This window comes from Struthio camelus, chromosome 11 (genome assembly GCF_040807025.1).
Source record: "Struthio camelus isolate bStrCam1 chromosome 11, bStrCam1.hap1, whole genome shotgun sequence".
Classification (NCBI taxonomy): domain Eukaryota; kingdom Metazoa; phylum Chordata; class Aves; order Struthioniformes; family Struthionidae; genus Struthio; species Struthio camelus.
In genome coordinates, this window is record NC_090952.1 from 1,603,900 (window position 1) to 1,620,281 (window position 16,382).

At 47.8% G+C, this 16,382-nt stretch overlaps 1 protein-coding gene across 6 annotated transcripts in view; it reads right to left on the minus strand.

Moving 5' to 3' along the window:
- Positions 1-15,285, minus strand: part of ARHGAP36 (Rho GTPase activating protein 36) — a 33,773-nt gene extending 18,488 nt beyond the window's left edge. For 2 of the 6 annotated variants that reach the window (XM_068957170.1, XM_009673047.2), the window contains exons 1-7: positions 15,093-15,285; positions 11,505-11,661; positions 7,196-7,258; positions 6,115-6,371; positions 4,817-5,012; positions 4,248-4,303; positions 3,567-3,717 (exon numbers count right to left, since the gene is read on the minus strand). In XM_068957170.1, coding sequence (XP_068813271.1) covers positions 3,567-3,717; positions 4,248-4,303; positions 4,817-5,012; positions 6,115-6,371; positions 7,196-7,258; positions 11,505-11,661; positions 15,093-15,110 — 898 coding nt within the window. In that variant the 5' untranslated portion in view covers positions 15,111-15,285. Of the gene's footprint in view, positions 1-3,566; positions 3,718-4,247; positions 4,304-4,816; positions 5,013-6,114; positions 6,372-7,195; positions 7,259-11,504; positions 11,662-12,704; positions 12,753-13,154; positions 13,173-13,457; positions 13,588-15,092 lie in introns of those variants that run through there. The other 4 variants (XM_068957172.1, XM_068957171.1, XM_068957174.1 and 1 more) reach the window with 4 other exon arrangements.
- Positions 15,286-16,382: the final 1,097 nt, after the last annotated feature.

Genomic DNA, 16,382 nt, shown 5'->3' on the forward strand with positions numbered 1-16,382 from the left:
TGTTACCTGCTCGTGGTGCATTGACCAAGGAGTTTGGAACTAGGCCATTCACATGGTTTATAGCTAAGATACTAGGGTTCTTTCAGGCAGGGCTCTGAATCCATCCACCACCTGTCTGGCATTGCCTGTTTTCATAACTCAGGCAACAAACATTGATGCCATCAGAAGCAACTGCCTTCAGCATGGTTAAGAAGAGAGGCTAAGCAGGGCAAGTATGCACACACAGCTGCTTCCTGGGCTCCAGCTCCAGAGCTGCTGGACTGCAGACCTCAGAGGGGTCATCCCTGCCCAGTCATTTTCTGATCTCATTTCATCGAGTGCACCTACATCTGGTACTGTGGGGTTGGGTGAATAAGACTTGTGCGTTCATCTGATCCAGCCCTTTGTGATTCTGTAAATCTTGATCACATCCTCCTCAGCCTTCTCCTCTGCAGACTGAAGAGTCCCAGCCTCTCTTGTAAGGCAGCTTCTCCACTCCTCAGTCATTTCAGTTGCTTTTCTCCACTTCCGCTACCTCCTCCTAAAGATGGGGCATCCAGAACTGTGCAGAATTCTCCAGGTGTGGGTGCTTCAAGACTTGATGTAGCAGCTAAATGACTAAAAATGCTCTGTTTTGTTCTCAGTATCCTCTCAGATGATGTACAACCTTTTACTGCTTTTTCTGGCTGCACATTGAGCTGATGACTTCAGAACACTGCCAGCAATGGCTACATAGCCTTTCCTGGGCTGTCACCACCTGTTCTGAGCTCCTTACTGCATAGGCCCAGTTCAGTTTGTTTTTCTCTAGATGCATTGCCCCACCTTTACCTACACTGGGGCTCACCTGCTCCCTATTTCTTACGCAGCCATTGGTGAGATCTTTCTAGGGCTTCTCAGGATTAGTGGCATACCTAGTAGTTTCTAGAAGTGTGGGCTAGATGAGTGGACAGTGAGGTGGATTGAGAACTGGCTGGATGGCCGAGCTCAGAGGGTTGTGGTGAATGGCGCAGAGTCAAGTTGGAGGCCTGTGGCTAGCGGTGTCCTCCAGGGGTCGGTACTGGGTCCAGTCTTGTTCAATATATTCATCAATGACCTGGAGGAAGGGACAGAGTGCACCCTCAGCAAGTTTGCTGATGAGACTAAACTGGGGGGAGAGGCTAACACACCAGAAGACTGTGCAGAGGCACCTGGACAGGCTGGAGAGCTGGGCGGAGAGGAACCTCCTGAAGTTCAACAAAGGCAAGTGCAAGGTCCTGCACCTAGGCAGGAATAATCCCAGGCACCAGGACAGGCTGGGGGTTGACCTGCTGGAAAGTAGCTCTGCCGAGAAGGACCTGGGAGTGCTGGTGGACAACAAGTTAACCATGAGCCAGCAGTGTGCCCTTGTGGCCAAGAAGGCCCATGGTATGCTGGGGTGCATGAGGCAGAGTGTTGCCAGCAGGTGGAGGGAGGTGATCCTGCCCCTCTCCTCAGTCCTGGGGAGGCCTCCCCTGGAGGACTGTGTCCAGTTCTGGGCTCCCCACTACAAGAGAGACATGGCACTCCTGGAGAGAGTCCAGCGGAGGGCTACCAAGGTGATTAGAGGGCTGGAGCACCTCTCCTAGGAAGAAAGACTGCAAGAGCTGGGCCTGTTCAGCCTGGAGAAGAGAAGATTGAGAGGCGATCTCATCAACGTGTCTAAGTATCTGAAGGGGGAGTGTCAAGAGGATGAGGCCAGCCTCTTGTCTGTGGTGCCCAGCAACAGGACAAGAGGCAACGGGCAGAAACTGAACCACAGGAAGTTCCACCTGAACCTGAGAAAAAACTTCTTGACTGTGAGGGTGACAGAGCATTGGCACAGGTTGCCCAGAGAGGTAGTGGAGTCTCCTTCGCTGGAGATATTCAAAACCCGCCTGGACGCGATCCTGGGCAATATGCTCTAGAGGTCCCTGCTTGAGCAGGGAGGTTGGACTAGATGATCTCCAGAGGTCCCTTCCAACCTAAACAATTCTGTGATTCTGTGATCTGACTACTCAGCAACACTCTGTATCATCCACAGACTTGGAGATCGCACTGCATGTCCCTGGTCACAGGTGGAGACATTGAACAAAGCTGGTCCCAGCACCAACCCCTGTGAGACCCCACTGCTCATTCTTCTCCATCCTAATAGTGGCCACTGAGCCCTGTTATGTCCTCTCCTCTAACTAGCTCTCCAACCACAAAAGGACCTTCCCTCCCATCCTCTGTCAAGTTAGCTTTTTTAATAACCTGTCACAGGTCACTTGTCAAAGACTTTTTGAAAATACATTGGCCACTGGATCCCTTTTGTCCTCACGTTACTGGTGCCCTCACAGAGTCCCACAGGGCAGAATGATGGGATTTCCCTTTGTAGAAGCCATGCTGACTCTTTTTCAGTAGCCTATGTTTATCCCTGTGCTCCATGATCTCATTCTTCATCACAGACTCTCCCTTCTTGTCGGGGATGGGCATAACTGGTCCATAGCTTCCCAGATACACTCTACAACCTTTCTGTAGAGGAGTCTTACAAAACCCTGAAGGAGCTGGCCGCTCAAATTATTGTAGATTTGCAAAATAGCCAATCAGCAGGCTCACATCCAATATAATATATGAGTACATATATGACTATGCAAATTCTACATCTAGGACTTTAAATAAAAGACTATAAAGTAGAGATAGCACAGCCACCTCCAGCTAGGATGCTGTACTGGCCTGCTTTTTCCCTTTGATCCAGGTGTCCCCCATCACCTGCCGAGATACAGACCATTACTGCTTATTGTTCAAAGTACAGCACTGCACAAATAGAGACGATGGGCACTGCAGCCAGCCTTCCATCTTCATCACTATCCAGGCTTTTCTGATTTTGTTGAGGAGATCCCGTGCTGAGACATGCTCCAGTCTCAGGATACATTTAGCCTGAAGGAACTCAGCAGTACATGCCCATGACAACTAGCAGACACGACTGTAGCCCCATGCATTTGCTCTGGGGGTGATTTCAACAGGGACAGATTCGACTGTACATCTGCTTTGCAGTGTAGGTGTGCTGTAGGCTTAGGTACTTGGGCTAGAGAACAGAAAATTACCTTGTACATTCCCCCAAGCCCCTGTACACTTTTGTTCCCTCCACCACGTGCCCTGTCTTGCTGCCTAACATTGCACAGCACCTGAAGCAAGCCCACTGGTACTCAGCTGCTCAGTTTTGATATGGAGGTAAAGATTCAAGGATTTAGGAAATCAAATCTGAGGAGATGATAAGGATAGAAAAAGGGAAGCAAGGAGATGATGAAGGGGACCAAGAAAGAGTGAGGATGGGAGCAGTGGAGTCTGCCTAAAAGCTCAGTCACTTGAAATGAGGCAGACTTGAGCAGAGCATTTGCAAGGATGCCCTTATAGATCATGCAGGCACGCAAAGAAATGCCAGTACAGCTGGGCTGAGCTCCCACATAGCACAGACTGAATTGTGCTGGGGCCTGGGACTGAGCCACGCAATTGCACAAAAACTAAATTTCCTCACGGATCTTTTTTCCTTATGCAACCAAACCTGGTGGGTAGACTATGCAGAGTGGAAGCAACACATCCCGGGTACTTACATACTGTGCTGAGAAAGGCTTCGTAGAGCTCTCTGGGAATCAGTGAATCCGGCATGTCACGAAGAAACTCTTTGAGCAGAGCGGCCACATCATGAACGCTTTGATGCTCATCCAAGAAAACATCCAGTCCTTGGTTAAACTCTTCCCTCAGCTTGAAGATGGAGGAAATGAAAAGAATAAAAGTGACTATTAGTTATTCCTCTTTATATGAGCCATGATCAGCATCTGAGCTGGCTGGCTACTGGCTACATCCCTGGCTGGCTGGCTGCACCCCGCCCCCCAATGCAGGGGACACCCAGAGAAGGCAAATCTGCCATAGCCTGATAGTCTGCTGCTGCAAAGAGGAGGACAAGGGAACCAGAATGGAGCTGATGAATGGAGCCCCCAGGAAATGCTGAAATGCCCACCAGGGGACACAGGCTTATCTGCTAAAGGCAGCTTTGAGACACGAAGCGGAACGAAGACTTCTCTCTAAGGCTGGGACAAGGCTCCAGTGGCTGGCAGCTGGACCAGTGTGTCTCCCTGAGCAGCAGTTTACAGACTGTCAATGCTCCAGGATGTACCTGTGATATTTTAGATCTCTGCATGCCAATGTCTGCTTTATTCATGCCTTTATCATACAAACATCTGGCCTCTGAATGCAGTACTGCTACAGAAGGTGCAGTAAGTGTCTTACTTTACCTGCTGAACTCTTTTCTTGGAGCTCCCAACCCGGAAGATGCCCACTGTCTGGAGACCTGAGAGACAGACAGATTAATGTTCTGCACGCACACAACTCCCTACAGCCCCGAATGGTCCTCAGAGCACCTCAAGCAGATTAGCATCATGGAAACAGTTCTGTCATACTGCATGTGAGGCAGTCTGTCCTTCTCCGCCCCTGGCAGAGAGGATAAAAACAAAAGTTTTGGAGCCATGAGATTTGCCTAGGATTAATAATCTGTGGGTCAGGGATGAGAATTCACCTTTATAGTCACTTTGAGCTATAAACTGGATTCACAGGGGAGTTAAGGCCAGAGCAGACGAGGAATAGGTCACTGATATGCATGGGTGACATTCCCCTCTCTACCCAGAGACTGCACCTACCTCAGAGGACTCTTCCTGAGGGGCAGGAGATGGCAGCGCATCCTGCCACAAAAATGAACTGCCTCCTCTGATCTCTAGAAACTGTGAGGCCAAACTACGCCAGCTGAACACTTACTGCGGGTCTATTCTGGGACTGGCCATCTGGCTGGAGAGAAATGCTTCTTTACCGTGCATTTCAATGTGTTTGCAACATCTGTCCACAATCCTTGGGACCTGCCAAGCGATAGGGTTGAGGCTCAACATCTTTTTCTTGCCCCGGCTTCTCCGCAGATGCAGCTCATGGGGATGTGATAACTGCAGTGCCTCCAGCAGCCTGGAAGTGTTGTCACTCAGATCGGTGATGGAGTCCACGGACATTGCCCCCTGAGACAGAGCACAGAGGTAATTTGCAGGGTGGCAGGAACTACTCTGCGAGATCCCAGTACACCATCATTGCTGTGACCGCAGAAGTCTATGGGAAGGGGAAGCATCACCTCTGAACAAACAAATGCAGAGGTCTACAAAGTGCCTATCTTGGGTTGCAAGAGAACCACAGAGGGACCTTTCACCACATTCACATTTATACACACTGCTCCTAGTATGATGTGTGTTTCTAAACACACCCTTCCTACTGGGGCACGGTCTATGTGACTGACACGGGGAAAGAGGAAACATCCCCACATCTTTCGTCTTCGACTGTGCAGTATGTATGCTGGATTTAGTTACCTCTACTGAAGCTGCTCTACACCAAGAGTTACAGGCACTTAGCAAGAAGCAAGCCTGGGTCCAAAGAGATGAGGCAAACCAAACCTGAGCAATCCCCTCACAGAAAACAAGATTAACACCAAGAAGGAGGAGGCCAGGGCCAACCCGCTGCATTGTCTTCCTTGTCCTTTGATGCAAGGGGCATCACTAGTGAAAGTACAGCACTTCAGAGACATGGTCGATGTCCCCACAGTAGTGTGGGGTCTGACCCTGCTGCGAAGCCAGGAAGCTAACATGACCCACCATCAGAGGCCAGGGCTTCTGCTGAGAATTCAGCCAAAAAAGGTGACTGTTCCATGGAGAATTCACATCTGTTCACAGTGCTGCTTGCCAAGCCTTGATGCAATGGATGGGCAGAAAAATCCACACTATGATGACGAATCTACACCCACCTCCAATGATTTTTTTGTACCATGGCCATGACTTTTTAGTAAACCTGACTTTCCTCAGCTCTCAGGCTTGATAAGAGCCGAACCAGCACACAGTGGCACACCCTACATCATCCATCTTTAGGGTGGAAGTGGTCCCTGAGCATTTGAACCCTGTCCATCCCATTTCCCTGAGAGCAGTCAGGGACCAACCCAGCACACAGCATGAATAATTTACATTCATTGAGACCCTAGGAAAATACATTAATTGCTGAAGTTAGGGCCTTCCCCCACTTGCAGTGCCATCACAGCATGAGATTGCCACACAGTTTAGTTCATTTTTGCAATCATACCCTTCGCTGGCTCCAGGAGCTGTTGTCAAGAAAAGTGGGGGAAAGCGGCTCCTCAGGGAACACCCTGCAGGGTACCAGCCCGCAGCTTCTGCCACTTGAGGACTTCTTCTGGATCTGAGCCCGAAATCTTATCACTGTTGCTTCCACTTCCAAGCAGAGCCGGCGACTGCTCTTCACCGCTTCCTGCAGTTGCTTGTATGTGCGATCATTGTTGATGACTTGGAAGAGTGGGATCCCAAAAGTCTGAGGAGAGCAGTCTAGGGAGAAACACAGGAGAAATGGAAAAGTATTGCTAGCAGCAAAAACAAGAGGGAGATACACTAGCAAAGGCCAGCTGCCAAGAACACATGTGCATGCCTGGCTAAAATAACCTGCATCAATTATGTCTGTTCAAAGGTGACAGTCTTGATATTAATGGCATTTTTCCCACATAACATTTCCCCTGCACCTCCTTGTAGGTTCAAGGAGCCTCCTGCCTTACTTCCAGCCTCCACTCCACCCTAGGCCAAGGGATTTTGCAACTGAAGCATAAGTTACATGAAAAAGGAATTCCTTTTGTAAAATATCAGCCTGCTGCTTATTAATGTCCTTGGGTGGACTTACGTTCATTCGAAGAAAACTAGTGACTGATAATTCCCACTAGAGGGTGCTCTACATTTCTGTTTTCCCCAGGTTTGTGGCTGGCATTCTTCAAGGGACAATAAAACCACAACCCAAAGCAGTGAGTTTGGGGGTGGAATACACAGGTAGAAATAAATATTTATACCTCTGTATGTGTACATCAATATGAATGTATCAGTGCAGTCACACACACACACACACACACACACACACACACACACACATATATGCCTCCTTTCTATACACTCTCACATGTCTGTATACATATAATTACAATGTGCGTGCACGCACACACGCACACACACACACACACACACAAAATTCTGGAGAAAAGCAAAAGAACATGGGACGACATCTCTTGTTGAATTTAGGCAGGCTGCACCTCACAGTTTAGCTCCATTGAAAATCGCCAATTCTGCCAACAATGCCCCAAAACCTAGGTAAAAGAAAAGCTGTTCACCTTTCTTCTCCTTGGAAAAGCTCTCCAGTTTCTGGCGGATGGATTTACTACCTTTAAGGCCAACTGCGGGGAGAAAAGAAAGCAAAGGTTATGCAGCATGTCTACTTTAGTACAGCCTCCTCTTAAATACATTAGCCCTGCACCCCCAGCACAGTCACAGGCATCTCACTTAGGCAAAGGGATGCTGTGTGCCTCTGGGAGGGGGGAGGGCCCTAGCTGTCATCCAGAGGGGAAGCAACAGGCCATGTAGGATGGTGTGGCAGGCATCGGCTACCCAAGGCACACAGCCCCAGAGAGGGGCCACCTCCTTCCTGAGGAGGAGACCTCTCTGCACCCCAGCACCCAGATGGCAGGATCTCATGGTGCCAAACTATAACCTTGGGTTAAAGATATCCCTGCAGTGCGAGATTCATACCATCTGGCCCAGACCACAGTCCTGTAAAACGCTCTCCATTGGGGTAGCAGCAGCAATAGGCACTTGCGAAGTGCCTGTTTTGCTGTCACTCCAGTGCCTCCCAACTGTGTGCTCAGGAAAACTTTCATTGCCATGGGGCACATGCCTGAGGATTATTGATGTGCACAACAGCAGGGTGAGAGAGGCTGCTTGATGGTTGAGACCCAACGCTATTTCCCAGATGTAAGCTTGCGCCCCACACGCAGGTACCCAGCAGTGAGTTAACCCCAAACAAGTACCACAGCATGTCCTGTGAGTCCTCCCCCAATACCACAGCTCTCCAACACCCACACATCCTTCTACCTCTTCTGCAATCAGGCCAGGTCCCTTCTGCCCCAAATGTGACATGACAGACAAGGGCAACACACTACCACATCACCTACATCCCATCCTCTACATCTCCCCACTGCACCCACAGCAATCTCTCCAGCCCCCAACCAAGCCTTACTATCACCTTCCATACAAGCCTGAAGGAATAATCCAGCAATGCACAACAATTACAAGTTAGGGTGAATGATTCAGGAACCACCAGACGGCCAGCAAATTAACTGGCATTACTCAGCAGAGTCAAAATGAACTGCAGCTGATATTTTGAGTAGCACCCTAGTTTCCTACACCCAGCTGGAGGAAACTCCTAATACTGGAATAGCTACCAAATGTAGTCTGTGTATGGGAGGTGCTCTGGAAGACTGTGGTGGGCAAGGACATAAAATTTGGCTGAGAACAGCAGCCATCAAATGGGTTCTCACACACAAATGGCCAACGGAGAAATCTTAGCTATCCAAAGCTTGTAGGTTAAAACTATTCTGGCCACCTTTATATTCTGTCTCCATGTTATACATGACCCTATATTAATGGTGATGTCCCAGTGATTACTTAATGACTTGGAAAGGTACCTCAGTTCAGCCTTAGAGATCTGTTCTCACTACTGTAAAAAGAAATACAGCTCTGGGAAATTTTTTGTGAATGCTTTACAAAGTATAGACAAGTAAAGTTAGACAAAATATATACCATGCGGACATCCCATACTGGTCCTAGAAAGCCACATCCCACTTCTAAAGTATTCCCCAATTTGTACATCCAAGGACCGCAGTCAGCATTTTTTGCCGTGGCAATGAAATGAAAACTCATTCACTATACGCCCTAAATCCTTTCCAGGATGCATCATCCTGTTCTGGCTTCTGTTCCTTATTCCTAACGAATTCTCTTCTTAGACATAGCTTCTATAAAAGTTTGGGTTATTCAGTAAGATTTGGAAGATAACTATTAAAGTTGGTATGAACAGTATGTGCATAAAAGAATAGCATATGTTAACTATTACACAGCATCATATGTGTTGTTTCATTCGAATGACCAGATAGCAAGAAGACAGAGTACAACCTGGAGCCATAAAATACCCAGATGAGGAAACAAAGGGCTGGCAAAACTCAACGATTTCACCACAGACCCAGGAGGGGTTACCCAAGGCACTGAGGCAGAACATCGCAATAACTCTCGAGTCCCAAAGAGTGTAAAAGGCCTGTCCAAAAAGAAGGCTGCCATCACCAATCAAGACGAAAGAAAAAGAAAAAGTCAGATGAAAGCCTAGGAAATTGTATCTTGAGTGAAGGGCACATGCATCTGATCAGATGCAGTGTGGATTCTCTGTCTGAAAGAGAAGATTGTGTTTCAGGATACTTCATCTCTTAAGAGTTTGAGTTCCTAATAAAAACAAATCAGGAGGCAACAGATATTAAAGAAACTATCGTGATTCCCTTCTCCAGATAGCCTGAGCTGGTATCTCCAAGACAGGGTAATGCATATGACCCACTCCAAACCCAGGAGATAAAGGCAACCTACTTTTTCCTGAGATATATTACCAAAAGCTTAATGCCTTACATCCTCCAAAGATTTCATCTTTCTGCTTGAACCACAGACTTGTTCCTGCAGGATTGGCCAAAATGAAACATAGTGCTCATTCTATGTTTCCTCTGTAGCTGAAAAGGGCCATCCTGAAGAGGCTATTTTCTTTGAAGGTCTCAGATGCTGCAGAAGTTTGTTGGGACTGAATGAGGCAAGGACCGCAGGAAGGAGAATAGCAGCCCCAAGAGTATCAAAGCTGAAGGCTGCTCTGAAGGATGGTTCACAAGGGGTGGTACACCCTATGTTCCTGGTAGTCTAGGCCCTCCCTGGAGAAGTGAGAATTAAAAGAGGTGCTGAACATCTTTTCCTTTAGGAAAATAGTAATGCCCATGCAATAGGTGTTTATTAAAGAAGGCATGAATGAATTTCACATTGGCAGGTGTTGGGGAACAAGTACAGGCTGGTGCATGGACCAAACAGAGACCACAGAGCCCAAATTCAGGCATTTCCCAATTTTCTAAACTTCTCTTTAAAACACTGAGATGAGAATGTACTGTTTCAAGTGCAGTATTTTAATAGCTAATTCTCAGCTAGAATCTTACATTGACCCTAGGCCAGCCAACTGCAAAAAAGCAGTAGCAAGTAGAGATCTATGGGATACAAAGATGGGCCAAAGGATGGAGGAATTCATCAGATAGCAATTGCTTCCTTCAGAGATTAGGTGGAGGCAGTGCCCAAATACATGCAAGGATGAAGATCAGATTCTTCAGTACTCTGTGCTTATCCTGCAGGAAGAGAGGAGCCCAATGAACAAAATGCAGCATGTGTGAAAGCAAGGAAGGAATTTTTTTTTTTATGCTGCACTGTTCCCTAGAGAAGTTATTACTGCAAAGGATCACTGAAATCAGGATTAAAACAGTTCCAAAGAAAAAAACAAAAACAAAACCAAAAAAAAGCAAGATGCATGTGGCCAGAGCTCCCCCAGGGACTGTAATATGGCCTGTGGTGGGTGGTACTGCAGCCCTGGGTCAATCGGATGCTCTGGGAATGGGGAGGCGGGGGAGCTTTCTCTCATTTTCTCTTCTTGCAGCTATTTCATTGCACAAAATCTTCCAAATATTAATTAAAACAGGAAAAACTTGGATCTCATCCCTACTAAGTAGGTGCAGTTACCCACCGGCACCTCTTCACTGTCCAGTGTGAGGTTGAGGTTGGATATTAGGAAAAGCTCGTTCCTCAGGAGCGTGGCACAGCGCTCTGAGAACATGCAGTTCGGAACTGTGCAGAACATGTACAAGTAGCGAGCTATAGGCATCTTCTGCCCTGCCGCAATACCAAAATACGGCCCAGGGAAGAGGCATTTGAAGCTGATCTCCTGTCAACACTTGAGTAACAAGTACAATTTGGAAGGGGTTAGCCAGTCCCTCACTAGCTGTACTTGCTTGGTTAGCTATGTAGATGTCTGAGCGTATAACCCAGCCATCACAGGGCATGCAGGTAGCTATGGGAACCCGGAAAGTGCCTGTATTTCTATATAGGTCAGGACAGAGGATCATGGTCCCTGTGGAGCTTCTAAATTTATCTGACCACTAATTTCAGTAGCACATCTAGCCTTGCATAAGCCCCATCTCAGCATCAGACCTTTGTGCTGAACATAAGCCACAAAGTAAAGCAAAGCATCCCATCCCAACAGTATTAGTACGGCCCCGCTGGAAGACATTCCCAAGTCCTTTTGCATCTGTTTTGCATTAAGAGACTCAAAAGCAGACAACAGGCAAGGTCACATTCTCACACTCCTACAGATGCACAAAGCCTCCTTCAGAAGATGAGACCTTAGCAGCTCAGAGCAAAGCAGGGAAGAAAAAAATAAAATGAACCAAAAGTCCTAAGTGTCACAAATATCATCCCATAAATATCTTCCTGTGTTATGAAGTACGGGAGCGGGGATGAGTTGCAATAATGGCTCACATGCCAGCCCTCCCTCAGCAGGAGCTGTCTTCTCCCATCTCCTACCTTTAGTCAGGCTGACATCTCCAACAAGCAGCTTTTCCTGAAGCTGGTAGAGGGCAAGCTCTTGCAAACTGGCTCTTTCCAACTCTGAAAGGCTGTGCAGGGGCACAGGCTGCATTTTGGTGCTGTATCTTTGCAGAAAAGCTGAGATAAAGTTCCTCTGAAAAGTAAATATATAAAAATAAAGAGAGAGTCAGAAGCACATCACTAACACATTTATTCTGGGAGAAAAGCTACTGAAAACGCCATACAGCATCTTCCCAATGTGCAGAGGACACTTGCCCCCTCTTTCACCTCTCTAGAGAGATTGCTTATCTCCAGGTCTCCCCAGCCACACCGTCTCAGCTTGAGCTTCCAAATGAAGGGCTCGGAGATCTTGGCCCCAGGTCCCAAGAGCCTATGGGCTCCTCAAGGCACCTTATTGCCTGCCAGAGAGCTTCCTGGCCAATTCTGGCCACTGTCTTCTTCTGTCATAAGATGGGACACATCCCGATTAGCATCATGGACTATAGCGCCAGGCTAGCGTCAGCTCCTGGACCATGCTTCATGCAAGCAAAGTCAGGAAGGAGGCAAGTCAAACTATCTCCTTACCAAACCCAGATGGATAATATGGTTCTAAAACTCAACAAAAAAAAATCAATTGAGAGAAACACAAGTAAGCAGTGCTTAGCCCCACTGGGTCTAACATTGTGTCTAACATGCTTCTCTTTCCCTCTATCCACCCATGGAGAGATGGTCAGCAAACATACTCAGCTGGGGCTGTCTCGCTATCCTAGTGCATCCTCACACTGCCCCTGCAGACTGAACCCTGAGCTGCATAAGTTTGTGGCAACATTGGGATTGACCCTAGATTTGTTCAAATTCAGACCACCTTTACTCCCTTCCTGGAGCAGTGACATTTAATGAAATGTTTTTGGCTGCTGTAGCAGCCTGAGCATTTCCCAGGTCACTTCACCCTTGCCCTCCAATGCACCCCATCAAGTGAGGGGGGCCTGAACCTTGTGGGGATCTTCTCATACTTGAACGTTACATTAACAAAAATCGGCACCAGCAATCACTCTTCATACAAAAATCAACTGACTGCTACTCCTGACCTCCTGACTGCAGCTCAACACAAACATAACCAGCCACTCTGGGTGGAAGGAGTTGGGATGAGATACTAGTCCCGAACCAGTCTTTGTAGGATGATCAGTGGACACTTACCACTCCTCTCAGGCACCCGAGTCTTCAGCTCTTGTCATGCACTGGAACCTGAGGTAAAAGGAGTAACTGAGAACTAGGGCTTTCCTAAGAGCAATTGCAGAATGGCTCTTGACTCAGGCTAGTTTATGGTGGCTATCTAACCTTGGAATATCTAGGCACCATGCACGCCACCACTCCCTCTCTCCTTTTACAATATGTTGCCTAAGTCAGGGAGAGACTAAATAGACATTTTTTTCCACCCTGCAGAAAAATAGGTTTAGCAGTTTGCCCTTAGGGTGAATAAAAAAACTAGAGCTTTTTTTTTTTTTTTTTTAAGTCATACAAAGCTTCTAAAACCTGAAAATCGGGACACATTCCATTAAATATGGTTTAAGGCCCTATTTTATTTAAGCTGTTCTTCTCTACTGTTTTTCCCTGTTTTAAATTTTTATTGTTTAATTCAGCACTTACCAGTGAGTTTCATTTCTTCTAAATTGTACACTTAGAGTATTGACCCATGCCTCCAAAGCCTCATCAAAGCCCTTACTCTCATTACAGAAAGAACTAGCGCTAACAGCAAATAGCCCTGGGCAGGTTTCAGTCGAACACTCGACTACCTTATCTCCAGCAAGGAAGAGTTTCATCAGCCTCAGGGCAGTGATCGCCACTGAGCTTTCCTCTCCTGCATCTTTTCTTCTCCCTGCTGTTTCCAATGTCCTGGAAAGGCCAAGGACAGATTTACACTGGCTCCCATAGCCCTCGCCCCATACTAACCTTGGTGCCTGCTCTGAGGTGGGTCACAGTGGCTGCCTGGAAGCGCTGCTCCTCCTACTATAAGAGCTCAGGAACCTGCTGCCAGCAACCCCAGTCCCGCTAGTGTGCCCTACGATGCCTCCTCCAGCGCCTGGTGAACCAGAGTCACAGACCAAAGAGCAAAAAGCAGCAGTAAGTGGAAGAAAGAAACCAGGTTATCAGCATGTACACAGCAAAGACAAGTGGTCGGAGTACAGGATACAGAAGGAGACTTCCCAAGGAGGGCTTCGAAGCAATAGCAAAAGAATAAACAGCTGGAGATATCCTAGAGCCAGCGATAAGGGTGAAAACTCCCAGGAGTGCTGGTCTGAGCAGTGCAACAGAAGATAGCCTGCACAATTTCTTCTATTAGCCTCAGCTTGGTATGAACTGAGCACCTCTGTTCCCTCTGCCTGGGGGAGGAATTTTGTCTGTGGCAGTGTTTGATTTGGCCAGGTTTTCAACTTTTAAAGAGTTTTAGAAAGTTATGCAAATTCCAAAAGGAAAAAAAAAATTATGAGGCTCCGTGAAAGGGTAAACCATAAAGGGAATTCAGCCAAATATTCTTGAAATATTTCAAGTTTATTGCAAAAACTATGAGCCTCTGCATGGATGTGGTGACAAAAATGAGATGCAACATAGCCTATTTTTTGGTTGCCACTCAATGCCTTTGTGCACTTAAAACTTGCCACTGGGCAAGATGCCAGTGATTGTCTAACACAACTGGATTCATGGGTAAAGAACCCAGGAAGAGCTGTGACACGCTATTAACATTGCAGCTCATCTTCCCAACCACTGGATTTAGCACTGACTCCTGTGTGAAGTTTGCAGCTCAGGGGCCAGAGAGTCATAATACCTGGTCTTGTGATACTGAACTTCTAGGTCAAGCACAGCCCATGGAGGCCTCCACGTTTTGCATGGAAAGGGACTTCTCCATCATTAAATTATTAAATAGCAGCAGAATCTGCTGTTTAGCTGTGCAGCTTTCTTTGACTCCCTTAGCTTAATCCAAGGTGATGCCTCCCAACTGAGGCCCAGCAGAGGCCTGCAGTCTTGGGCTCAATACATTGCTTCCTATTACATTGCACTGCTGAAAAAAATCAGAGACGAGCAGTATTTGTGCACGTAAGTGGGGAGCTTACGTGGGGCTTCCTGGCAGCCTGTGAACTGATCCGCTACTAGCGGATGCAGCAGATGGGGCAGAAAAGCCCTCGAGCTGGTCTGAGCACAGAGTCACTAAGGATGCAGCTGACAGGGCAAGCAGGAGGAAACCTGATTAGCAAAGAGAGAAGAACAGAGAGAAAGCAGGAAGGAGAAGTCAGGACAAACAGCTGCTTATCTGGCCCCTACTGTAAGCCCTGCAAGAACAGCCCTACAAAAATGACACCACTGCCAGCTCGCTGATAAACTTTCAAAGAGAGCATTAACACGGTGCTTGCTCTCTGCACCAACTTTCCTTGCTTATTTTTAGGACTAGGACTTTTTCTAAGGTAAGTAGGTCTCACAGGAAAAGTTCAGCTCAGTTGCCCCCTCTATTCCCATAGAGCTACATTTGCTCCCTCATTTTCAGCAGCAAAGTTACCCTCTTTTCAGCTGGAGCAAAGGAACTATATTTACCTTCCTTGTTTTCTTCATGCAGCGTGACCAGAGACAGCCTGGGCCCCTTTCTCTTCCTTCAGGATGACAATTTTGAAAGCAGCATCTCTGCTATGTCCAGCCCTGTCCTGCCCCGTAGAGAAGGTGAGGGGAGCCTTCCCTGCCTGCTAGGAGTGAAGAAGTGGTGCAGAGGAGAAGGCTGCAGCTGAATGCAGCCGTGGGGACGAGAAGGGTGATGAGAAAATGAATTTCCTGCCAAAAGAAATGAGAGCCAGAAACTGTGGAGATAGAGGGCAGGGTTAGATGGAAAGGAACGGCACTTCCCACGCCTGACACTGTTTATTCCCTAGCAGGAAGAACTGTTGCTCAATCGCTGTTGCCCCTATACTTTCCCTACCCCTAGCTATCAATAATTAAGACATCTTCCAAAGCACTAGACACTCCAGTAGGGGAAACCTGAAAAGGAAATTTGCTGTTTGGCTGCTAGTCGATTAAGGGATTTTTGCCATGGCTCTCCATGCAGATCTCTGAACTGCTCCATCTCAGCATCTTTGAACTGCACAAGTCCCTGACATGGTTCAGCCTGGGCAGGCTGGGCCAGGAACATGGCTCAGGGCTGCTCTCGGCATCTACGGTGGGTCTGAGGGGCTGTGTGTGCCTCAGCAAAACCCTTGCCTTGAAGAGTTCACAGGCCTGGAACGGGAGATGTACAGTCAGCATAGTGTGGGGGTTACAGACCCTGGAGGGCCTTACAAACATACAGCAGCCACAAGATGTGCATGTTCACACCTAGAATTGGTGCCTCCTGCAACCGCAGGGCCAGGCTCCCAGTCTGTGACGCGTTGATGTGGGTGCAATGGCATGTTCCCTGGGCAAAGCCATGCTGTTCCAGTTCTCCAAAGAGCTGGTGGTCCTGCTGCAGCTGCTGCCACCACTGGGTACAGCTGGGGAGAAGCAGAGCTGAGCTTTCCCCCCTAGATGTGGCACAGTGCCCTGGGGGGATGCGTTACTGCTCTGGGCAGAGGGGAAGCCAGCTGGCGAATGCTCTGCATGGGTTCCCTTGCAGCATGGAAATCAGTGACTGCCAGTATGAGGTTTAACTGCCTGAGGTTTAACTGAGGCTGCTCCTGCCTCAGAAGAGAGAGGAAACATTTGCAGCCCCTGCCTTTCCTCCAGGCTTGCCAACAGAGGCGGATGGCAGGTCAAGCACTGGAGCAACAGGACTTATATGGGACTTGTCTTATAACTGATAACAAGGCTAACAGCAGCTTTCACTTATGCAAAGGGATTCCCCCTTCCCCCTCTCCCTGG